A 27,194-nucleotide genomic window follows, 5' to 3' on the forward strand; every position below is an offset into this window, starting at 1 on the left:
TAATTTTATTTTATCTAATATACAGACAGAATATCCGGTTGATTCGGCACAGGCCTAATATCCAGCAGTCTATTCAAGCATTCATGATTAGGGCAGGTGTGCGCTGAAAACCTCTGAGCTGCAGTGCCGAATAACAATCAGCAGATGGCAAAGGTCCAAGGCTAATTATTACAGTTCCTGCTTTCTGAGAACATGAACAGCTCCTGACTAGCAGAAATGTTATTGCTAGTTCTTGGTCTCTGAACTCTCGCAGACCCAAAGCTCTTATAAATATTGACTTGTGTGGATTTAGAATACCTCATGCTACTAGGATAGAAGAGGTAGTGAAAGTCAGGTAACCAGGTCTGGATGCCCACCTTTTTATAATAATCATAAATTAACCGAAGATTTTGAAATTTAGACAATAGCTTTATTTAGTGAACAACATCTATATTACAGCATGGTGGGTTTGGCACTTTTGTTTAGTTTGAAAAAAAAAAATGGCACATGCTGGAATTGCCCTATATACCATGACATCAGAGTACAATGGTGCTTTAGGTCAACCAGAATGTGCCATTCTGTCATCCCAGAGGTTCTAACTACTTGCAATTTCTATTCCCTGGGAGCTCTGTAAAGTACATTTCTGCAGTTTCCACATTAATTTGAAATGACTGCGGCACTTTTCCTGCCGAGGAATGTGAAAATGTAATGTCTTGTACCAGACTAAAGGGTAAGGGAATACAAATAAGTGAAGCCAAGTAATTAAATTAGCAATATTCATGATTACCAGGGCAGTGAAATTGGTATAAAATAAAACTATTATAGCACCGCAGGGCTAAAAGGCCCCAAGAACATTTGGTGGGTGATATATCCAGTACAGCATAGACACTGGCAGTATTATTTAAGTTATGGGGTCAGCACAATTATAATGGAAATTACCTGTTACAAAGAAATACATGTCTCTAAAACTTTACCGACATTGAAGAGAGTCAAACCAGCTCACAGTTTCTTATTTCAGGGACTATTAGTGGGATCTCTGAGCATCTGCTGTGGATTTCTTTAGGGGTTCCCATCCCTGCTGGATTCTGTATTTGTTTTGGATTATACTGAATGTATCAAGAGGAGATAAAACACACAAAGGCAAGAAGGAACACCCAAAACTCCTAGGTGGACAAGAATAGATTTGAGAATTATAACATGGAGATCTCACTGTTGGAGCATCCAAACCATATAAGAAGCCAAGAGTAGACTCAGGCCAGTAGGCTCCACCATACAACGTTAATATCACTTTTGGGTGGGATGATGCTTTAAAGGCCAACTACAAGCAAAATGTTATTTTAGTTTTGGACAGAGTGAGGAAATGTCAGAACTTCAGTCAAGGCTTGACTTCCTTGATTTTGAGCATAAGCTGAATCCCTGGAGTCCTTACAGACCACTGAGTTGCTTGTAATGGACAGGATGACAGCAGGCAGGATTTAGCAGCGGTATGCCTCCACATAGACTAAGACAGGGTTCCTCAAACTACGGCCCTGCAGCTGTTGCGGAACTACACATCCCATGAGGCATTGTAAAACTCTGACATTCACAGACATGGCTAGGCATGATGGGAATTGTAGTTCTTGAACAACTGGAGGGCCATAGTTTGAAGACCCTTGGACTAAGATATAGCACTGTTTACACTGCCTGGTTTTCTGCCGAGGTGTGTTTACATTAATTTTGCCTCTGGGTGCCCATACTGCAGTGCCCCGGCTCTACAACAGGTTGTATGGTGATGAATGGCTCGCCCATATATCTCTGATCTTCCCAAAAAGTGTAAAAAAAATTGAAACCTTAGGCTCTGTGGTTGATGGCTGCTTGGCAAGCATTGAAAACACACATTTAGGATATGTATGAACTTAGGTCAATGTGCAAGCCCAGCAGGTATTTGCTAATTTGGTATATGTAATGGGCTGTGGTATTTTGTTTATTAATAGTGTTGAGCTTAATCAGGTTTTTTATTTTTGAGTTACAAGCCCAGCATGTACAACCCATTTTACTGACCCACCAATGCAGCCTCTTGAAGTGTCTATGGAAATTACAGCTTCCAGAATGCTGGAGCATATTAAAATGAGGCTGTCTTTTTATGACCACAACCTTGTAATTTCCTGTGAGTTAAAAAGAGGTATCAAGAACCTTATCTTTATTGTTTAATAATTACTAGTCTCATCAATCCTCCATTTAATATGAAATGAACAAAGGCAGACATGTATGAAGTCCAGCCTGTGTGACAACCATGACTTCCCCCATAGACACAATGGAGAAAAAATTGTAGACATGGGAGAGGAAGTATGTTAAATTAAAGAAAAAAAAAGTGCAAAGAAAAAAGAAAGCTAATGCAGAGATAAGCTGCAGTATATTAAATTTTTCGTTTTGAGTTTAGATATCCCTTAACCGCTTCAGCCCCGGAAGATTTTACCCCATTCCTGACCAGAGCACTTTTTGCGATTCGGTACTGCGTCACTTTAACTGACAATTGCGCGGTCGTGCGACATTACACCCAAACAAAACTGATGTCCTTTTTTTTCCCACAAATATAGCTTTCTTTTGGTGGTATTTGATCACCTCCGCTGTGTTTATTTTTTGCGCTATAAACAAAAAAAAAAGCGACAATTTTGAAAAAAACGCATTATTTTTTCTTTTTGCTATAATAAATATCCCCCAAAAATATATATAAAAACTATTTTTTTCCTCATTTTAGGCCGATCTGTATTCTTCTACATATTTTTGGTTAAATAAATCGCAATAAGCGTATATTGATTGGTTTGCGCAAAAGTTATAGCGTCTACAAAACAGGGGATAGATTTATAGCATTTTTATTATTAATTTTCTTTTTTACTAGCAATGGCAGCGATCTGCGATTTTTATCATGACTGCGACATTATGGCGGACACATCAGACAATTTTGACACATTTTTGAGACCATTGGCATTAATACAGCGATCAGTGCTATAAAAATGCATTGATTACTGTAAAAATGTCACTGGCAGTGAAGGGGTTAACACTAGGGGGAGGTCAAGGGGTGTTCCCTAGTGTGTGTTCTAACTGAAGGGGGGAGGGGACTGACTAGGGGAGATGACAGATCGCTGTTCATACTTTGTATGAACAGACGATCTGTCACTTCTCCCCTCAGAGAACCGGGATCCCTGTGTTTACACACAGAGATCCCAGTTCTCGCCATGTTACGAACGATCGTGGGAGCCCAGCGGTCATCGAGATCACCGGGCACTCTCATCGGCTCCGGAGGCGAACTGCGGGCACGCGCCCCTAGTGGCCACCAGAGGGAGCGACGTAACATAATGGCAATTTGCCTGCCCGTGCTATTCTGCCGCAACTACAACTGCGGCGGCTGGTCGGCAAGTGGTTAATGAACCCAGCGACCGGGTCACAATGGGGTTTATTTACTAAAGCTGGCGGGTGCAAAATCAGGCTCACTTCTGCATAGCAACCAATCGGCTTCAAGGTTTTATTGCCACAGTTATTTGAACAAGCTGGGGTTAGAAGCTGATTGGCTATGATGCACAGCTTCATCAGATTCTGAGTGCACCAATTTTAGTAAATCTCCCCACAGTGTTTTGTTTTATGTGGACCAGTTGCTCAGGCCAAATGCATGGTGGAGCAATGTGGTTCAGCAACCTGGCTTCTAACTGATTTAATTACCAAGTGCTTGTAGTGCAGAGGGAAGGCACACAATGGTATTGTAAAATAGACAGACAGCACTATGTCATAGTGCAAAATCCTCAATAATTTTTTTTATTAAACATCCTGTACTCACAAAAGCACTTGTAAGGGCACATAAAAATCCTTCACAAAATACAAAATCTATCTGACCAATAGGCAAAGTTATCTGACAGTTGAACCTTCACTGCACTGCATCTTAATTATTGGTCCTGGCTTAGACCTTGTGTGGGTTCACCCTTTTGGTATTGCTGCAGCCATGATGTTATCTTTCAGTGATAGCAATAAGCAATGTGCTAACATTTTATATTTTCTTTTTCAGCAAGAGGGGTTGGAACACATGAAGGAGCTCATTAAGATCTCTGATTTTGCACCAGAAGAAAAGATGAGGGAGGTTCTAACGGAGTTTATTAGCCAGAGCAAGTATGTTTTTCCTATCTGCGTATGTACATGTTAATATTCAACTGATAGGGTTTTAGCATAACACAAGTTTTGCACAATGCTCTTTGCAGCATTTGATTATCCTTTGCAGGCTCTTGATTGAAGGGTTGTAGAGTCCAGGTGTAGGCAATATACAGTACAACCCCCACCATAGAAATTACATTTGTTCAGGGTTGCACTGGCGCAGGTTGCAGCAGTGGAGTGAAGCAAGACTTCACATGGCCATAACTTGACCCTGGTTTCACTTTCCAATGCAACTCTTATGCCGCGTACACACAAGCGGAATGTCCGTCAGAAAAAGTCCGATGGGAGCTTTTCATCGTATAATCCGACCATGTGTATGCCCCATCAGACTATTTCCCTCGAAAATTCAGATGGATGTAGATAGAGAACATGTTATAAATTTTTCCGACGGAACTAATTACTATCGGGAAACCCGCTCGTCTGTATGCTGTTCCGACGTACCAAAAACAACGCCTGCTCTGAAGCAAGTACGAGACGGAAGCTATTGGCCAATGTCTATTGAACTTCCTTTTTCTAGTCCCATCGTACGTGTTGTACGTCACCGCGTTCTGGACGGTTGGACTTTGGTGTGACCGTGTGTATGCAAGACAGCTTGAGCGGAATTCCGCCGGAACTCTGTCGGAAAAACCTTCAGAGTTTATTCCAACGGCAAAAATGGTTGTGTGTACAGTCAGTTTTCAAGCTGTTTAGGGATACCCTAGTGGTGACACAGAGCGCTTAATTATTCCACATGGAGATTTTCCAAGTTGTGGACAGTCCTTCCTTCTTTTTTTTAGAAGAGGGGGAGAAGCGATAGGCAGAGAGCTGGATCATTCACAAAGCAACCTAGGCAGGAGCCTAGAGTCTGATGAATGTGCAGAAAGCCCAACTACAACTTCTAAGCTCCTGCAGTTAACCAGAGGAAAACAAATGTGGTCAAACCTGTGCCCCCACCACAGGAGACTTGTTGTCTTTTAATGTCAGATGGTGTGGACCAAGCCAATGCAGATGGGGCAGCTTTAGTCTCTGCCATATGCAATCTTTACTAATGTCAATCAAAGGGATGGGGTGGAGAAGCAAAGCTGTTACCTTGCCTGGGGCCCCATTCTGCCTTAAACTGTCTTTGGATATGCAAGATGTGCGAGAAACAGCACTGGTTCACCAACATCCATGGATAGTCTTGAGAGACCTATGAATAGTCTACTAGAGATTAAGGAATGGAAGCCAATGAGGTATATAGTTATAAAACAGTATATGTACCTTCCCTTTATCTACTCTGCCCGTCATTGTTTTATATAAAACTAAAAATCTTGAGAATATAGCAATTCTGTCTTTCAATAACTGCATTTCACTGTTGGGTTTTTTTGTGTAATTTAACCAACTGTGGGAACCTCATGTCCCAGTACGGAGAGGACTCAAATGTGGATTTTTCTTTGAAATCCTCTTCAAATGGGGCATGGAAAGGCACTTTTTTAATCAACATTTATTGTCAAAATCATGCTAACATGAAAAATTGTCACACTTGGCCAGAACCTTTACTTCTATCGGTTCAGAATAGTTCATGTTGACTTTAGCCTGGCACTTAAAATTAACCGATTGCACTTAACCTAATCCACAAAACCTAACATGTCACTCATTTGTAATCCTCAATCTGTCATTGTTCAGGGCATTCATCTCTGTCGCAGAAAAGAAAACTAAAATACCTGATGCAACGCTCTTGGATAAGAAGAGAGTTACACTTTGTAGGCAAGAACTGGTAAGACATCTTCTCTACAGAGAGCCCAGAGTGTACTAGCAGGTGATAATTCCATCTGTAAAGTCACCTTTGCTCATTAGGATGTAAATAAACATATTGTTTCTGGAGATCTTGTGAAGCAGAGCTGCAGTTATCACAGACATACGATGGCAGTTGGCTCGCCAATGTCTGACTGACAATAAATCCAAAGCAGCCCATATATATTGTATCCCTTTACCCAAAATTCTTTAGTTGTGGACAACTGCAACAATCTGCATACAGAGCCTGTAGCGTTCATCTGTACCCTTTTTTAGGTTATATATGTCTCAAGTTCAAGCACTGTGAATGATTCAAACATGAGTGCACAATCCTAATAATATGATAAAATATTTGACAAAAAAGCAAATTAGCATTCAAAATGTCCACTTAAAAAATTATTCCAAAAAATGTGTCCATAGGTGCTTTAGTGCGGAATCGTGAATATCCAAGCTTTTGTGCAATATGTTCTTTCACAATTGATGACAAACAAAGCCTCTTACCAGAAAGGATGGATCCCAGGTTATAGGGATCAAACACGCTCGGTTTAATTAGGACCAGCTGCGATATTCCACTCCTTCAACTCCACCAGGCGACCTGGTAGTATTATCCTGCTGAGTGCTCTCCGGCACAAGGAGAATTCCAGAAACCCAAAAGTTCCATGAGCTATGAAGTAAAGAGGAAACATTGCTGGTAGAAGCAGCAGAGGAGACGCCGCATCGGGAGGAATTCTCCTTGTGCTGGAGAGCACTCAGCAGAATAATTGGTGGAGCAGAGTATATATTGGAATTATTTCCATATCCAGGCGAAGCTACAAGTACTACCAGGTCTCTTGGCGGAGTTGAAGGAGTGGAATATCGCAGCTGGTCCTAACTAAACCGAGCGTGTTTGATCCTTATAACCTGGGATCCATCCTTTCTGGTAAGAGGCTTTGTTTGTCATCCATTGTCAAAGAACATATTGCACAAAAGCTTTGATATTCACGATTCCGGACTAAGGCACCTATGGACACATTTTTTTGGAATAATTGTTTGATCACTAAAGTGGACATTTTGAATGCTAATTAGCTTTTTTGTCAAATATTTTTTCATATTTTTAGGATTGCGCACTCATTTGTATACATATGATTTGAATTGAGTATATAGATTTTTGAGCAGCAGCACCTACACATTGTACTCATTATTTAATTAACTTTTTGGGTAAGCGCAGAATTTAACCTTTATATAATAATTCAAACAGTTCAGGTCTACAAAAAGCTGGTTGTACTCTGGGTAATTTTCTGTCAATTTTCTCCACTTTCCAGCAACAAAGAGACCTACCAACCATATGTTTGACTGATTAAAATAATTTGGTCAATTGTGAAGTTTAACTAGACAAAAAATTGACAGCTTCAACACAGTTTACTGAATATAGAATTGACAGCAGAAAAAAAAAAACATGACAGTGTCTAAAGCCTGGTACACATTATTAGTATTTTTTTTCCTTCAATCCAGCGAGCTGAACGAAAAAAAAAAATGAGTAGCTGGGGAGTAGCTCACTGTACTAATTGTGCAATGTTAGTACAGCGATCAACCTGCTGAGCTATTATGCTCCCCCCCCCCTCCACTCCAGAACACACCAGTCAGCGCTGGCAGCCATTGGCCGATCAGATGCAGGTTTTCCAGCATGACCATTAAATAGAAGCCGGCCGTTCGACTGGGTTCTGTTGGACAGGCTAATGTACACATGGGTCGACATTCAGCTCGTTTGTACCAGGCTTTGGAATGCAAACCAGTTTTTCCACAGGGATTAATCAGGGCAATTTATATCCCATCACCTTGCAGTCGATCAAAGCAGAACAAAAGAAGTACATAATGTCTTGTGCTTTATTTCTGTAAAAACAACAGATTTTTGTAAAAAGGAAAAACATGTAAAAAATGACACATCTTGCATTCTCAAGTTTAGAGAAGTTTTTAAGAGTTTTAGTACAGCCAGGTTCAAATGCACTGCTGTGGTTTGGCTTAGCTGGGGTGACCCTTTAAACCCATGTCTCTTGTAACTTTCAGGAAGGAATGTCAAACGAAGCCAAAACAATTGTACAACAGAAGAAGAAGATGTCAGTGAACGACATGACCAGAGAGATGCAAAGTTTCATTGACAGGCTCAAGTTTTTGGTGGATGAGGTATGCAGTGCTGCAGATAAATATTGTAAGGGCTAAATACTGCATATGGCCGTACAGAGTAAAATCAGCCTGTTGTTGTGTCACCCAGGGTGTGTAACTTGCTGACATGCATTACACAAAATGGTGTGTGAGGCTATACACGCGTAACCGCTGTCACTCGCCTTTACATGCGCACACATATGGGTACTTTTTTGAAGACGTAAAACTTGACATTATTTAAAATAACCCTATATGTGTGTTCATGTTAATGAGAATGTTGGTGGTTATGCATGCATAGTTGTGAATAACTGCTTGTCTTCTCTAATTGGATAAGGTGGAGAGGCAAGGCAATGACATCACAATCTTACCTTGGTCCAATCAAGCGCATTGCCTACATCACTGATTCTCTGCTTCCTCAGGGATCAGCCAGGTATGGCACATACATATTCACATGGGTCCAGGCTGGACTTATATAACATTGCAAAAAGGCAATATCAGGAATTCTGCATTAAGACAATATTGTACAGTGGCTGGACAGTGCAGCTACAGATGGCAGTGGGCATTAGCATGGAACTACAAAAAAAGGCTACACCATCCACCTCTAAGTCCAGCGGTCTAAATCGCACTTTGTGGCAAATTCCCATCTGCCAAGGCACTTATCTATCTTCATTGTCCGGAGAGTCACAGACATCAAACATGCACAGACATGTGTAATTTGTTTTGGCCCGAATATAAATTTGGATAAATACATTTTTGATTGTGGATATATCTGAATCTCCAAACGAAGTTTTCTTGAAATTAATTTAATTTTGTTTCGTATGTTGATTTTCTAACGAATTTCAAATTTTTGGAACGATTCATATTCATATGTGAAGAATAGCCAGCCGCCACGTCCTTAACAACCAATGACTTATCAGCTGTCAGCGGGCTTCCTCATTGACAGATAAATGTAAACAAATGAACGCCAGCAATGAAAAATGCAGAATAAAACCGGTGTGGCCCCCCCCAAATCCATACCGGACCCTTATCTGAGCATGCAGCCCGGCAGCCAGAAAAGAGGGGGGCCAAGCAAGAACCCCCCCCTTCTGAACAATACTGGACCACATGCCCTTAACATGGCTGCCCCCCCCCTAAAGCACCTTGTCCCCATGTTGATGGGGGACAAGGACCTCTACCCTACAACCAGGTTTTTTTCGTGTTGGCAACGGGGGAAAGGGGATCATGATTGACGATGGATCTACTTTGAGGGACATTTATTTTTGGGTTTTTTTTTTTTTTTTTTAATAGAGGATTGTCAAAAACTGTCTCTGTGTTTTTATTTACTTTTTACACTTTGGGGGTGAATGAGTAGGGGTACCCCCTACTCATTCACGGGGGGGGGGGCAGATCTTAAAGGGGCTTACAGATTCAGAGTCACCCCCGCTCCCCCACAAACACCGGGCCAAGGTTGTGGGGAAGAGGCCCTTGTTCTCATCAATATGGGCAAAATGCACTACTGGCCTGGTACGGTTCAGGAGGGGGATGCTCGTTCACCCCCTCTTTCCTGGCCTGCCGGGCTGCATGATCAGGTAAGGGTCTGATATGGATTTTGGATGGACTTGGAGGGACCCCATGCTGTTTTTCCCTTCATTTTGCATTGCCTGCATTCTTTTGTTTACATTTCAGTAGGGAAACCCGCTGACAGCTGATGAGTCATCCATTGTTAAGGACACTGCGGCCAGCTTCCCAGCCTACTCCCTAACAACCAGCTATTCTTCACATAGAATTTGAATTGGTCGATAATTTTTTGTCCAATCCAAATTCGAATCGTTTTGGAATCCGTTAGAAAATTAATTAATTAAACTAAATTAAACAGAATGGAATGAATTCCGAAACAAATCAACGAAACAAAACTAGCAACATGACGATTCCATCTGCAGGTCACTGACTCACTAAGCATAGAGGGAAGAATAATGATGAAACCCTGGATCCATATACAAATCTAATATGGCAGCTACCAAACTATTACATAAGAGTAAAATTAAAGTTGTTCCCCTTTCTTCTGCAGCCACAACACACAGTGCCCGACGTCTTCATCTGGCTCCTCAGTAACAACAAGCGAGTGGCCTATGCTCGGGTACCAGCCAGAGATATTCTGTACTCCCCAGCGCCTGAAGAGAAAGGCCACCACTGTGGAAAGATCAAAACACTTTTTTTTAAAGTAAGTGGCTGACATTCAGAGAGCTGTTCCCCAGTAACAAACAATTCAGGATCTAACCTTTCCATAACATCTGTTTCTTGGCATATTTTGGCATATTTTGTTAATTACAAAAAAGCAACGGTGTTCAACCTTTCTGATGTAGGCAACCTTTTGAGGGTTAGATGGTTACCAGGGCTGTATACAGACAACATGCTGCCCCTGGTCCAAATGTTGCCCATTTGTAAAAGCCCCACCCCCTGTGCCATGTGATTATTTTACTAAACAAAAAGGTTGAATGTGCGCATAGGCTGGGCTTACTCTTTCCTTGTGCTTTAACTACAGTTGTCTTAGACTTCTGACTGTATCCCCTACACCTCCATTCCTCTAAAGTGCTTCTGAACCTTCTAACTCCTCTCAGCATCCTGTGCTCTCTCTTCTCCCTACAGTTCTGAGCCTCCTCGCTCATCTCAGTATCCTCTGCATCTCCTTCACCCTATCATCTTCTGACTCCTCTCAGCATCTTTTTTATCCCATTCACTCTACGGTTCTATGAGCCTTCTCACTCTTCTCAGCTTGCCCCTCCCCCCCTACAAGAGTCAATTTAATTTTGCATTGTAACATTGACCTACTTAACCACATGCCGACCAGTGCACGACGATGTACGTTGGCACAATGGCACGGCTGGGCAAATGGGCGTACAGGTACTCCGTGACCGTGCCCGCGGGTCCCGCGAACTCGATGTCAGCCGGTGTCCCCCGATCGTGTCACGGAGCGGCAGAACGGGGAGATGTAAACAAAGCATTTCCACGTTTTGCCTAGTGACATGACAGGGATCTACTGCTCCCTGTCATCGGGAGCAGTGATCGCTGTCACGTGAGTTATAGCCGATCACCCCCACAGTTAGAATCACTCCCTAGGACACACTTACCCCCTTGATCGCCCCCTAGTATTTAACCCCTTCCCTGCCAGTGTCATTTACACAGTAATCAGTACATTGTTATAGCACTGATTGCTGTATAAATGACAATGGTCCCAAAATAGTGTCAAAAGTGTCCGATGTGTCCGCCATAATATCGTAGTCCCTATAAAAATCGCAGATCGCCGCCATTACTAATAAAAAAAAGATAATATAAATGCCATAAATCTATCCCCTAGATCTTTTGCGCAAACCAATCAATATATGCTTATTGTTATTTTTTTTTTACCAAAAATATGTAGAAGAATGCATATTGGTCTAAACTGAGATAGAAATGTGTTTTTTTTATATATTTTTTGGGGATATTTATTATAGCAAAAAGTAAAAAATATTGTGTTTTTTTTTTTTTTTCAAAATTGTCGCTGTTTTTTTTTATAGCGCAAAAAATAAAAACAGCAGAGGTGATCAAGTACCACCAAAAGAAAGCTCTATTTGTGGGGAAAAAAGGACGTCAATTTTGTTTGGGTGCAACGTCGCACGACCGCGCAATTGTCAGTTAAAGCGACGCAGTGCCATATCACAAAAAGTGCTCTGGTCAGGAAGGGGGTAAATCCTTCCGGGGCTGAAGTGGTTAAAAGGAAATTTCTGGGTGAGGAATTCCTTTTAATGCTTTTCTCTCCTTACAGCTCCCAGGAAAGAGAGGTCCAGGCTGGAATGTTCAAGCAAAGGTTGATGTATTCCTATGGTTGGGCTCCAGCAAGTACTCCCACTCAATCTTTGAGAATTTACCAATCGGATATGAGATTGAATCTCAACAAGCTTCAAGTGGGCAACATGGACCACCACCCCCCGGGTATCTTGTATATAAAAGTAGGTAAACCTGCATTTTATTTCTTTTGATTTAACTATAACACATATTTAAAATACCTTGACCTAAATGATGTACAACTTTAAAATATATAAAGCATTATGAATGAGAAGCCTATCTACAATAGGCTGCAGTCTAAAGAAAAAGAGAACATTCCAACTTTGCATTAATTAGGTAATTAGGCAGACAGTTCGGGAGTTCTTTCCCCGAAAGGTATGTTAAGCAAAACTATTAAAATGGTTGTAAAGGCAGACATTTTTTTTTACCTTAATGCATTCTCTGCAATAACCACTTAAGGACCAAACCTCTTTCTGAGATTTGTTGTTTACAAGTTAAAGACTGTTTTTTTTTTTGCTAGAAAAATTACTTAGAATCAAACATTATACTTTTTTTTCTAACACCCTAGAGAATAAAATTCCGGTCGTTGCAATACTTTCTGTCACACTGTATTTGCGCAGCGTTCTTACAAGCCCATTTTTTTGGAAAAAATACACTTTTTTGAATTAAAAAATAAGACAACAGTAAAGTTAGCCCATTTTTTTTTTATATTGTGAAAGATAATGATACGCCGAGTAAATTGATACCCAATATGTCACGCTTAAAAATTGCGCCCGCTGGTGGAATGGCGACAAACTTTTACTCTTAAAAATCACCATAGGCAACGTTTAAAAAATTCTACAGGTTGCATGTTTTGAGTTACAGAGGAGGTCTAGGGCTAGAATTATTGCTCTTGCTCTACCGATCGTGGTGATACCTCACATGTGCGGGCGCTACTCACGTATGCATTCGCTTCTGCACGCGAGCTCGCCAGGACGGGGTGCGTTTAAAAAATTTTTTTTTTTCCCTTATTTATTTTACCTTTTATTTTTTATTTTTATACTGTTTAAAAAAAATGTCACTTTAATTCCTATTACAAGGAATGTAAACATCCCTTGTAATAGAAAAAAGCATGACAGGACCTCTTAAATATGAGATCTGGGGTCAAAAAAGACCTCAGATCTCATATTTACAGTAAAATGCAATAAAAATAAATAATTAAAAAAAATGGCCCTTTAAGAGCAATGGGCGGAAGTGATGTTTTGACGTAGCTTCCGCCCTGCATTGTTATGGAGATGGGTGCCATCTTCCCCTCACTCGTCTCCATACCTAACAGGCGACAAAACACAATTGCCTCCGTCGCTGCTGACGGCTCTGGTAAGCAGCGGAGGGCACCAGAGCGCCGATAAAAGTGATCTCGCGGTGAATCCGCCGCAGAGACCACTTTTATCTTGTAGCGGACCGCCCGCTGAAGACGAGGATACCGGGGTTATGGCAGCTAGCCGCTGCCATAACAATGATATCCTCCTTCAAACAGCCATCTTAAAACTGCGGCGGGCGGTCCGTAAGTGGTTAAAGTAAAAAACCTTCCGCATGCAGCTTCCCCCCAGCCCTCCTCCCCCCATCTTCCCCTTATACTTATCGATATGAATAGATCTGGTTACTGTGGGTAAAGGGCCATCATCCCTATGTATAGACAAATGGAGAATACCCTCTAAGGGTGGGACTATACCGGCACTAAATAAGTACAATTAGAGTAAAAAGATTGTCATTTATTGGTCCAAAAGATTAAAAAGTAGAGGTAATATACATAAATAATAAAACTAGGCATACAACAATACAGAAATGTTGAGACAATTCAGTGACCACTAACGAATTTTGGAATTCCTTTCTCAGAGGTTGTTTGGGACACCTATGAAGAAGGAATCCCGAAACGCGTTAGTGGTCACTGAATTGTCTCAACATTTCTGTATTGTTGTATGCCTAGGTTTATGATGTATGTATATTACTTCTAGTTTTTAATCTTTTGTACCAATAAATAACATTTTTTTTTACTCCAATTGCACTTATTTAGTGCCGGTATAGTCCCACCCTTACAGGATATTCTCCACTTGCCTTATACTAACCTGAGCCTGATCTCAATCCAGCGATGTGCACGAGAGCAGAGGCTCTCTTGGCTCTCTCCATCCTCATTGGCTCAGATACAGCAGCGGGAGCCATTGGATCCTGCTGCTGTCAATCAAAACCAATGGAGAGGGAGCCATGGGCAGGGCCAAGCCATGCTCTGTGTGTCTTATGGACACACAGAGTGGGGGCTCGGGAGTGAGGACGCATGAGTGCCCCCATAGCAAACGGCCAAAAACATCCAGTGGTTAATAAATAAAAAAAAAAAAAAAACTTTATATGCCTCAACATTTTTTATAAAGTTAATTTGAGTACAGTGTTGTGTTCAATAACCGTTTGTCAGTCGGACTAGCACAGGACTGAAATGGCCTGGTAGTAGGTATTTACAGGCTTGTACTGAAGTGGTTAATGGTCAGCAGCAAAATTTTATGACTATTATACCGCGGTAATACTTTAAGGAGCCATTAGAACTCTGGAACATTGACTCTGTGTTTTTGCAGCCATTATTAAACACATAGATCAGACACTAAACTGTAAGTAACAGCCACAAGCGCCATAACACACTATAGAAGGGAGTGATTGATGGCGGAGGGGCAACCACTCTCGCTAACATGTTTTTTCATTACTTTAAATCTTATCGGCTGGTAATAAATATTCAACTAAAAAGGTCCTGCTTTTTTAGCACAAACGGAAAACCCAAGCCTCTGTTAGATAGGTTCTTTGTGGCTTATTAAATGGAAATGCATAGTAATTTGTATTTATAATACATTCACCGGCCACTTTTATTAGGTACACCTTTCTAGTACAGGGGGTCCCCGGGTTACAAACATGACAGGGACTGTAGGTTTGTTCTTATTTTGAATCTGTTTGTAAGTCGGGTTGTAAGTTTGGGTTGGGCTACATGCAGTTTTGTAACACTTTATGTATATAATGGAGAGCTAGGTATATGGGATTATTGCGGTGCCAAGAATACAAAATACAAATAATAAAATTAATTATATTTATTACAAAAAGTTAAAATTACAATTTATACAAGGTATAGAGTACATAAAGGAGCATAGGCAGATTGTAAGCTCTAACGAGCAGGGCCCTCTGATTCCTCCTGTATTGAATTGTATTGTACTTGTACTGTCTGCCCTAATGTTGTAAAGCGCTGCGTAAACTGTTGGCGCTATATAAATCCTGTATAATAATAATAATAGGCAGATGAATACAACCAAATGATGGAAGTAATCGAGTTATCCCTACTAGTTTCGCCAAAACATTGGCTTCCTCAGGGGATGTGATAGGTTGTGGTTCTACAGAAAGAGAATCTTAAATTAGTATAACAGAATATAAAGAAAAGAAATAACATTATGCATACTGCTAAAATGACTGCAGAGGAGATTGGTACGGTCTCCCCCGACAAAGTAATCCCAACCAAGATGGAAATAACATCAATCAAGGATTGTCACAACATACCCACAGAACCCCAAAGGGCCAGGTGGACAACGTCCAATGTAAGGGTCGTCCTTCTCTGCCTAGTAGTGTGGCTGCAGGGGGCTTGATAGTCACGTGACCCTTGATAAAGTCACGTGACATGTGACGCAACGCGTTGGGAGGAGCCAGTGACGTCATCCGTCATCCGACCTGCCTGTGTGCTAGACACACTGATCGGTGGGAGGAAGGAGAACGCAAACAGGTCTGATTGATTCAAAAAAGCGCTGTTACTTGCCAAATCATGTGAGTTAATACACATATGCTTTTAAGTCAATTATGTGGAGGGGGTTCATTGCGCAATGATATTCCCCTTTTTCATCCTATGGTTGCATGAATGTTAATGGGAGGAAACTAAAACTATCAGTGGAGGGTGTCAGAAGTGCAGGAGGTGAGACTCACATTTCAAAGAAACTATTGACTAAAGCTACCAGCAATAGCATCTGCGGTGTGTTCTCCTGCTGAGCGCATATAGAAAATTCACCCATAGCCCCTGAAGGATCCAGAGTACCATCTATTTTTTGTCTTTGTTTTTTTTGGTTTATTTTAATGAAGGCATCATGAAAATTGATTTTATTATATCTGCAGCATCTGTTCAATAGGCATGTGCTTCACTTTGTTTTGTATTCACGGCATTATGTACAACATTTATATGTCTTAGGAAGTTAATTGTAGCGCACCTTTTTCTTACTAGAATAACTCGATTACTTCCATCATTTGGTTGTATTCATCTGCCTATGCTCCTTTTATGTACTCTATGCCTTGTATAAATTGTAATTTTAACTTTTTGTAATAAATATAATTATTTTTATTAGTTGTATTTTGTATTCTTGGCACCGCAATAATCCCATATACCTAGCTCTCCACTTCAATTCAATACTCTTGCTGGGATAAGGTGCCCTATCTTATCAGAGACACACATACCACCAACTCCCCCCTTTTTTTCACATTCTGTATATTCTGTTTCACCTAATTTACTTATATATATCATCGTTATTGTGCAATATGCTAATGTGTGTATCAATTAATCATGATGGAAGATGCAATATGTATCACTGCTTTTGATGTATTTTACTGCATAATATTTAATCAATTCAACATGATCAGACCTATACAGCTCATTTTTTGCTTCCAAATCTGCATGCTTCATGCAAAGTCCCAACTTCTTCTCTTGCTTCGTAATTTTGGAAACACGGACTGGTGATAAAGCATCAGTGGAGGCACCTTTTTTCCCATAATACTCTTATGCCCCGTACACACGATCGGACATTGATCGGACATTCCGACAACAAAATCCTAGGATTTTTTACGACGGATGTTGGCTCAAACTTGTCTTGCATACACACGGTCACACAAATCTTGTCGGAAAATCCGATCGTTCCGAACGCGGTGACGTAAAACACGTTCGTCGGGACTATAAACGGGGCAGTAGCCAATAGCTTTCATCTCTTTATTTATTCTGAGCATGCGTGGCACTTTGTGCATCGGATTTGTGTACACACGATCGGAATTTCCGACAACGGATTTTGTTGTCGGAAAATTTTATAGCCTGCTCTCAAACTTTGTGTGTCGGAAATTCCGATGGAAAATGTGTGATGGAGCCCACACACGGTTGGAATTTCCGACAACAAGGTCCTATCACACATTTTCCGTCGGAAAATCCGACCGTGTGTACGGGGCATTATGCCGCGTACACACGATCGGAATTTCGGCCCGCAAAAGACCGATGAGAGCTTTTCGTAGGAAAATGCGACCGTGTGTATGCTCCATCTGACTTTTGCTGGCCGAATTCCAGCCAGCAAAAGATTGAGAGCATGTTCTTAATTTTTCGGTCGGAAAAAGTTCCCTTTCCGAAAATGCGATCGTCTGTGGCAATTCCGACGCGCAAAATCCCTACGCGTGCTCAGAAACAATTCGACGCATGTTCGGAAGCATTGAACTTCATTTGGCTCGTCATAGTGTTCTACGTCACCCCGTTCTTGACAGTCGTAGTTTCAGCAAACTTTTCGTGACCGTGTGTATGCAAGGCAAACTTGAGCGGAATTCCATCGGAAAAACCATCATAGCTTTTTCCGCCAAGAATTCCATATACACGCTCGGAATTTCCAACAACAAATGTTCGATGTGAACTTGTTGTCGGAAATTCCGATCGTGTGTAGGCTCCATCGGACATTTGCTGTCGAAATTTCCGACAACAAAAATTTGAGAGCTGGATTTCAAATTTTCCGCCAACAAAATCCGTTCTCGGAAATTCCGATCGTGTGTACACAATTCCGACGCACAAAAGTTCCACGCATGCTCGGAATCAAACAGAAGACCTGCACTGGCTATTGAACCTCATTCTTCTCGACTCGTCGTACGTGTTGTACGTCACCGCGTTCTTGACGAATTTCCAACAACATTTGTGCGACCGTGTGTATACAAGACAAGTTTGAGCCAACATGCGTCGGAAATAAATCCACGGTTTTGTTGTCGGAATGTCCGATCGTCTGTACGCGGCATACAGGTGTGAATTTCCCTTCCTAGGTGTAGGTTTTCCTCTCACTTCCTGTTGTTTCCCTCCGTTTGTAAGTAGGAGTCATTTGTAAGTCGGATGTTTGTAACTAGGGGACCCCCTGTACCGGGTTGGACCCCCTTTTGCCTTCAGAACTGCCTTCATTCTTCGTGGCATAGATTCAACAAGGTGTTGGAAACATTCCTCAGAGATTTTGGTCCAAAGTGAGATGATACCATCACTCAGTTGCAGATTTGTCGGCTGTACATCCATGATGGGAATCTCCCGTTCCACCACATCCTGAAGGGGCTCTATTGGATTGAGATCTGGTGACTGTGGAGGTCATTGGGGTACAGCGACCTCATTGTCATGTTTAACCACTTCAATACCGTGCACTTTCCCTCCTTCCTGCCCAAGCCATTTTCCTGCTTTCAGCGTTGTCGCTATTTAAATGACAATTGCGCGGTCATGCTACACTGTACCCAAACAACATTTTTATCATTTTGTTCCCACAAATAGAGATTTATTTTGGTGGTATTTGATCACCTCTGCGATTTTATTTTCTGCTAAACAAATAAAAAAAGACTGAAAATTTTGAAGGAAAAAAAAAGTTGTTTTTTTTTTTTCGTTTCTGTTACAAAACTTTGTAAATAAGTAAGCTTTCTTCTTTACTGATGACGCTGCACTGACAGGCACTGATAAGGTGGCACTCATAGGCACCGATGAGGTGGCACTGATGAGATGGCACCGATGGTATGCGTAGGCGGCACTGATGGGCACTGATAAGCGACACTGATGGGCACTGAAAGGCGGCACTGATGGACACTGATAGGTGGCACTGATGGGCACTAATAGGTGGCACTGATTGGCATGAATGGGCACTGATAGGTGGCACTGATGGAGACTGTGTGGCACTGATGTACACCGATAGATGGCAATGATGGGCATCACTGATTGGCAGGCACCTGCAGGCATTAGTGATGGGCACTGATTGGCATCAATTGTAGGCACTGATGGCATAAATTGTGTGGCCACCAGGGATGAGAGAGGGGAGGAGGATGAGGAGGAGCATATTGACATTTTCATAGGCTTAGAAGAAGAGGAAGAAATGCGTCAATCTGTAAGCGAAGGCTTTCCAACTCCAGGACCCTTGGGAGTAGTACGTGGCTGGGAATAGGAAGTTCCAGATGCTGTCATCCTGAGTGACCCCGAGGAGTCTACTTCTCAAGCCTCGGCAAATTTGAGGTGAATGGGCAACCTCGTGCTTCAAAGCCTGTGAAAGGACCCAAGAATTCGTAGGATGAAGGAGAAGGATGATTACTGGTTGGCAACCCTCCTTGACCACCGTTATAGGGGGAAGATTTTAGAACTCATCCCGTCCCCACAGAGAGTGTAGAAGATAAAATCTCTAGGACATGTTAAAGAGGATTTTATTGAACATTTTTCTTACTCCAGTAGGTTACAGTGTTGTGGAAAACATAGTTTTTAGTCTTCTGCTGGTCAAGAGAGGAGCGTTGGAGAAGGCGTCCGCCTAAGTGAGGCATTTTGGAATTTTTTAGTCCTCGCCGTCCAGGGCTGTCAGCTTCCACATCCCATTGGCAGCGTCTGCATCACATGGTGGACGATTACCTCGGGGCCAAAACAGAGATGAAGAGCTTTCCAGCTGACTATCCACTGACTTACTGGGTCATGAGAATAGACCACTGGCCAGAACTTGCCAAGTATGCTATTGAGTTGTTGGGCTGCCCTGCATCCAGCGTGCTTTCAGAGCGGGCATTCAGTGTTGCAGGAGGTTTCGTTACTGATCATAGAACACGTCTGTCCACAGACTCCGTGAACCGTTTGACTTTTATAAAAATGAATCAGTCCAGGATTACCAGCTATGAAGCCTCTGATATCGATGTCAGCGATTAAGTCTTTTTGGAATGTGGATTCTCTGCAGGACTTCAAGGCTGCCTAGCTTTGAGGGTGTTCAATCATTTCATCTGGAAGAATGTTTTTGGTATAGGTTTCATGTGCACAATTAACACACAAAGACTTTTTCAGCACCTGTTTGACAGGTGCATTTCATTGCAATTTTTTTTGCCTTTATCAAGAGTACCTCTATAGGGTTGCGGTGGCAAGGGGCCCCCGACACCCAAAGAGTAATTTTTCTGCACCTGTTTGACAGGTGCATATCATTGCAATTTTTTTACAGCAAGGCCAATTCTTGCTTTCATCAAGAGTATTTCTATAGGGTTACGGTGGGAAGGCGCCACCGACACCCAAAGACCAATTTTTATGCACTTGTTACTTCTATCCAAAGTCAAAGTGACACCAGAATGTATCCAAAAAAATCTCTAATCTTCCCAGTTCCCAATGCACTACATTGTGGCCTCATCATACACAGTTGCTGACCAAAATAAAGGCAGCTTGCAGGGAAAATGTCATTTTTTTTGGCTTTATAAATGCAATTATTGCTGCAGCAGATTCTAGACATGGTACAGATCTGCCACTTTACAGGTAGACTAAGGGGACCCCCCAGGCACGATATTGGAAGGAATCTTTCATTTTTATGCTTTCACTTTAAAAATCAAAAAATCACTGCTCATTTAAAAATGAAGTTTTTCACAAACTTATTTTTTTTATTGATACATGTCCCCCAGGGCAGGACCCCTATAACCATTGTATGCCCAATTACTTGCATATAAAAAAATGGGCACTTTTGATTTTTGATGTTTGGGTCCCATTGACTTTAATTCGGTTCGTTATTCGGGTCCGAACTTTCGCGGTGTTTGAAAGTTCTGGTGCGAACCGAACAAGGGTCCGTTCAGACCATCCCTAGTAGGGAACTGAAGCTCTTAGTAGCAGCTTTCTTAGTATTCCATAAAAATACAAGGGGATGATAAGGGCATTGTTTAATAGCAAAAGGCCTGCAAGGGACAATTGCTATAATACGCAAGCAAAAAAAATGCAATTGCTGCAATACATGGGCAACACACAGGCAATAGTTACAACACAAAGGCAACAAATGGGCAATTGTTACAATACATGGGCAACAAACAGAAAATGATTACAATACACAGGCAACAAATTGGAAATTGTTACAATTTGGAGAAACAAATGGACAATTGTAGCAATACAGGACAACAAATGGGCAATTGTTACAAAATGCAGGCAACAAACGGAGAATTGTTACAACACAAAAGCAACAAATGGGCAATTGTTACAATACATGGGCTACAAACAGAAAATTATTACAATACACAAGTAACAAATGGGCAATTGTTACAATATGGAGAAACAAATGGACAAGTGTAAAGCCCCGTACACACAATCAGACTTTCCGACAACAAAACCGTGGAATTTTGTACGAAGGGTATTGGCTCAAACTTGTCTTGCATACACACGGTCACACAATTGTTTACCAACAGTTATGAAAGCAGTGACGTACTAGACATACTACGTGGTTTTTCCACTCTTTAGTGCCACCCTTTGGGCTCCTTCTGCCAATTTTGCATTAGTAGAAGTTTGGTGAGTGTTGATTCGCACTTTTCTTCTTGCGTTTTTCATTTCGTGTTTTTCAGTTCGTTTCTGAACAGCTGTTCATCAACCAGACATGTTGCGGAATCGGAGGAGATAACATGTTATTTATTATTGACCATGGAGTTATTGCTTTGACATTATTTTTTTGGTTGAATAATGATTTGATTTGGTATATTTTCTATATTTTTGGATGCATAGAATGCACTTTTTGGTTTAGTTCTATTGGCAGATAGCATGTCTAATTTTTTTTTTTTTAATGCACAAATAAAAAAAAAAACATAATAATATTATTCTTGATATCACTAGAAAAAAAAAATCCTTCCATCGGTATCACCAGCAAAGCAGCTTCATTATTATCCCATTAAAGAAGAAGAGAATTGTGCGCTGCATTTGTAGATTTCATAATTTGCCACGTCACGAATGTTAATTCTTTATTACCAACGCTGGTTTACAAGACCGACCGCTTCTGCTTCTCGAGCATGCGTGTTTGTACTTTGGACTTTTGCCCGATGGACTTGTGTACACACAATCGGAAAGTCCGACAACACACATTTGTTGGCGGAAAATTTGAGAACCATGCTAGCCAACATTTTTTAGCGGAAAATCCGACAACAATTGTTTGATGGAGCGTACACACAGCCGGATTGTCTGCCAACAACCTCACATACAACATTTTCCTCGGAAAGTCCAATTGTGTGTATGGGGCATTAACATACAAACGAGTATTGTTCCAGTATGCTGGCAAGAAATGGGCAATTGTTACAATAATGGACAATTGTTATAATACATGGGCGACAAATAAAAAAGTTACAATACACAGGAAACAAATAGGCAATTATTGCAATACAGAGGCAACAAACAGGCAATTGTTATAGTACAAACAAATGTGTAAGAATCTCAGATATCTTTCAAAATACTAGTTGCCTGGCTATCATGCTGATCCCTCTGGCCTCAATTATTTAAGTAACTGACCTGGACATGTAAGCATCCAGTGAATTCAGAATGAAATCAGGGCTCCGAGTCAGCATGCCTTTTACAGATCAATGACTGAGTACTGGATCAAATCACAGACAGGAAACTAGCATTTTCAAAAAGATGACAACTTTAGCAACCTTCTATCTGTGTCTGAATAGGCTTTCTGTTGTTAATCTGGCTCAGTGTTTCCAATTTTGGGATGTTCTCTACATGCACGGGATCAATACATGCCATGACATTAAATTACAAACCGCTGACCTGTAAAATTCTATAAACAGAACTAGCTGCCTGTCACCTTTCATTGTAGCTTTTCCTGATTTTAGATCATTGCATCCACTGGAACTTTTACAGTGACCTTTACCATTAATAGGATCTTTTATTAAGGTTTTGCTACTTGAAAATTAGGGACAAGGCTGGGGTTTGTCTGGTCATCACTCATCGGCTGATAGCTTAAGAAAAAAAAGCAATTCACGTCAGGATCAGGCAGACTACACAGGATTCCTGGCCGGACTGCAGGCATACGGTTCTCCATGGTCTGGGGATTGCAGGGCGAGAAAACACTGACGCGGTATGATTTTAAAGCGAAACTCCAGACAAACAGCTAATACAAAGATGAAATACATATACTGTATGGGAGCTGTTTTACTTGTTAATCGATTTGTGTTTCTGTACATCCAGTGTGGCAAATTGCACAACTCTGCCACCAAGACCTTCTGACAGAGAAGACCTCATTTTTCTGTGCTATGGTTAAAGGGTTTGTTCACCTTTACAGAAAAAATGTAAACGTGAACTAACACTGGACTCCCTTCCCACCACCCTGGTCCCCACTTTACATAGCTGTCGGCTCCAGCGGTCTGGGGATTTGAAATGCCCGCTCTTCTTCTCTGTCTAAAACATCCGGGATTATCGGATCGATTCACTGTGCAGGTTAAATGTGACATTAACCACTTGCCGATCGCAATACTTAGATATACGTCGCGGTTTGCAAGTGGTTTACAGGGGTTATGGCTGAAGATATCAACCATAACCCCAGTACCGTTTCTTTCTGCAGGCGGCCGGCTTTCTCATGAAACCAGTCCGAGTGGCTCATGAGCTGTTGGAACGGTTCCCAAAGCTGCTCACCGGTGTTTCTCGGGCTTCCCGTTCACCCAAGAAACGATCCGGCGGTGCTGCCGGCTGCTCCCATAGGCGATCAAAGAGTGTTAACTCTATGGCCTTGGAGCCAAAGATCAAAAAAATTTTTCTTTTTAATCTCTTGCTTTCAACCACTTGGAAAGATGGCTATAGTGTGGGCTTAAATTGCAGCAAGGGCGTACATGGTCGTCCTCCTGTGCTCGCGCTGCCCTTGCGCCCCCTGCAGCAGCACGGGCGGTACGCTCTGTGATCACTGAGTCCTTGGGCCCCTCGTTTCCAGCCCTTTACCACGTGATCAGCTGTCAGCCAATGACAGTGAGGCGAAAAAAACAAGTCTATTACCGACTTCTGTAAAAGGGACATTGGTCCCACACATTGCCTGCCAGTGCTGCTAACCAGTGCACACCAGTGCCCATCAGTACTGCCAACCAGTGCCCATCAGTACTGCCAACCAGTGCCACCTATCAGTGCCCACCAGTGCCACCTGTTGGTGCCCATCATTACTGCCACCTATCAGTGCCACCTCTCAGTGCCTTTCAGTACCGCCTATCAGTGCCCTTCAGTGACCCCTATCAGTGCCACCTATCAGTGCAGCCTCATCAGTTCCTCCTGATCAGTGCCCACCAGTGCCGCCTCATCAGTGGTCTTCAATGCCACCTATCAGTGTCCATCAGTGCCTCCTGATCAGTGCCCATCAGTGCCTCCTGATCAGTGCCCATCAGTGCAGTCTCATCAGCACACATCAATGAAGGAGAAAAAGTACCTGTTTACAAAATTTTATAACTAACTATGAAAACTGTTCTTTTTTTTCAAAATTTTTGGTCTTTGTTTAGCAAAAAAAAAAAAACCCAGTGGTGATTAAATACCACCAAAAGAAAGCTCTATTTGTGTGAAAAAAATTAAAATTTCATATGGGTACATTGTTGCATGACCAATTGTTATTCAAAGAGTGACAGCGCTGAAAGCTGAAAATTGGCCTGGGCAGGAAGGGGGTATTGCCAGTAAGCAAGTGGTTAAAGGTAAAGAAATTTGGGGTCTTTTTGTATGTAATCCTTATTTCCATTACAAGGGATGTTTACATTCCTTGTAATAAGAATAAAAGTGATAAAAAAGTAAAAACAAATAATAATAATAAAACAAATTGAAAGCACCCCTTTCCCTCTGTGCTCGCACGCATATGTAAACGTTATTCGAACCACACAAATGCGAACGTCATAGCAAGAGCAATAATTCTAGCACTAGGCCTCCTCTGTAACTCTGAACAGGTAACCTGTAAAGGTGTTTAAAGCGTCACCTTTGACGATTTTTAAAGCATCGTAGTTTGTCGCCATTCCATGAGCATGCACAATTTTAAAGCGTGACATGTTAGGTATCTATTTACTCAGTGTAACATTATCTTTCACATTATATATAAAAAAATTGGGGTAACTATTGTATTTTTTATATTTTTATTTATTAAAGTGTATTTTTTTCCCCCCAAAAAATGCATTTCCAAAACTGCTGCGCAAATACCATGCAACATAAAAAATTGCAACGATCGCTATTTTATTCCATAGGGTCTCTGCTAAAAAAAAAAACTTATAATGTTTGGGGGTTGTAAGTAATTTTTCAGCAAAAAATACTGATTTAAACTTGTAAACAAAAAGTGCCAGAAAAAGCCCGGTCTTCTGAATGACAGTGGAAACATTTTCAGCACCACGGAGAGCTCCAGTCTATAGATTTGACAGCCACCTTTATTTATTCTACATGTTCACCTTTCTACGGTGACGTTCAATGGCTGTCCCCATTTGCCTGGTACACATTCCCACCATAGAATGGATGGGAGAAGAGGGGGGAAAAGGGACTTGGGACTTTATATGAGGCAATGAGTAGGTAGGTTCATCTGCCTCCATCCCTAGTAATGTATTAAAAGGAGAAAAGGTTGTGGGACTTTATATGAAGCATAAGTGCAAGGTAAGTGTGCAAAGACATGCTTGATGATTCCTTGTCCATATACAGAGATTCATGGTAAATAATGTAACATTAGTAACAATAGATATCAACTTAATATTTTATATTTCATATATATATATATATATATATATATATATATATATATATATACACATACATATACACATATCTCAACATAATCCACAAACAATTATAGTGATAAACATATTGATATCAAGTACATTGTTTAGCGGTAGACATAAATGATCTTAAAATTAATGAAGATACATTTTTTTTAATGAACTGCATAGTCCTGGAGAATCTCAAGCACATGATTGCAAGGTGTAGCATATAGCGACTCTACGCGTTTCGTGGAGTTCATCCACTCATCAGGATCAATTCGAAGTTAAAAATATCTATAAAAGATAAATATAAGTATAAAAGATAAATGAAATATAAAATATTAAGTTGATATCTATTGTTACTAATGTTACATTATTTACCTTGAATCTCTGTATATGGACAAGGAATCATCAAGCATGTCTTTGCATACTTACCTTGCAGTTATGCTTCATATGAAGTCCTACAACCTTTTCTCCTTTTAATGGAATGGATGTGAGCATAAAATGCGGGAAAAAAATGTAGTCAGGGGCTTGTTCAGACCAGCCCATATACTAAAACACTGCGGGCTGTGTAAGGACAATGAGGGGCGGTGTGATACATTGTTACAACGCATTGCACTGTTTACTTTTTTTTTTTTTAACTAATGTTACAGATTGATGCTTCATCCAAGTCTCTACACCTCAGCTCATTGCGACATGTGGCATTTTTATGCAGTGCACCTCACCGCACCTCGAGGTTGAGTTATGGTGTGAACTGGACACATAGCAAACAATTGCGCAGCTTAACACAGATAGTGTAAACAAGTCTTAAAGTGGTTGTAAACCCTTACATATACCCAGTGAAGGGATGCACAAAGCTGAAACAAATCCTCCTACACGAGTTATACCTGTTTATCTGCAGCCCTCTCTTCTCTATATTTGTTCAAAGTGCTCCATTTTTAAAGCTTGTCTGAGAGTTCAGAAAGCAGGGGGCGGAGAGCTGAAATTACACTCTACAGAGCTCAGTGACGAGAGATAAGAGTCGATTGGAAAAAACGGAAACACGCCCCCCTTCACACAACACACAGGAGGTTGTCAATCAAAGGCTGTGTGCTGCAGGGATGTGTAATTAGGAGAGGCAGGTGAGGCAGAGCTTTATTGTAATTATTTGTATATTACTTACTTATGGTAATTAACCACTTGCCACCCAGGCTTACTCAGAACCCCCAAACATTATATATATATATATATATATATATATATATATTGTTTAGCAGACACCCTAGTGAATAAAATGGTGGTCATTGCAACTTTTTATGCTACACGGTATTTGTGCAGCAATTTTTAAACCACTAAAGTTAGCCCGATTTTTTTGTATACTATGAAAGATGATGTTACGCCGAGTAAATAGATACCTAACATGTCACGCTTTAAAATTGCACACACTCGTGGAATGGCGTCAAACTTCGGTACCTAAAAAAGCCCCTATTTGTTTACATTTCTTTCAGGCATGATTGGATATTTAATCCTTTCACTGCCACTAGTGTAAGGCATATGGCAGACAGAGAGGCTTCCAGTTATGCCCTGCTGTACGTCGGCTGCAT

The 27,194-nt window shown here is 41.2% G+C and overlaps 1 protein-coding gene across 3 annotated transcripts in view; it reads left to right on the top strand.

Moving 5' to 3' along the window:
- The window catches only part of FER1L6 (fer-1 like family member 6), a 274,276-nt gene that overhangs the window by 141,645 nt on the left and 105,437 nt on the right, over positions 1–27,194 (top strand). For all 3 annotated transcript variants that reach the window (XM_073632222.1, XM_073632223.1, XM_073632224.1), the window contains exons 15-19: positions 4,016–4,116; positions 5,803–5,893; positions 7,954–8,070; positions 10,097–10,249; positions 11,831–12,014. In XM_073632222.1, coding sequence (XP_073488323.1) covers positions 4,016–4,116; positions 5,803–5,893; positions 7,954–8,070; positions 10,097–10,249; positions 11,831–12,014 — 646 coding nt within the window. The remainder of the gene's footprint in view (positions 1–4,015; positions 4,117–5,802; positions 5,894–7,953; positions 8,071–10,096; positions 10,250–11,830; positions 12,015–27,194) is intronic.

This window comes from Aquarana catesbeiana, linkage group LG05, assembly GCF_042186555.1.
Source record: "Aquarana catesbeiana isolate 2022-GZ linkage group LG05, ASM4218655v1, whole genome shotgun sequence".
In the NCBI taxonomy this organism is placed as follows: domain Eukaryota; kingdom Metazoa; phylum Chordata; class Amphibia; order Anura; family Ranidae; genus Aquarana; species Aquarana catesbeiana.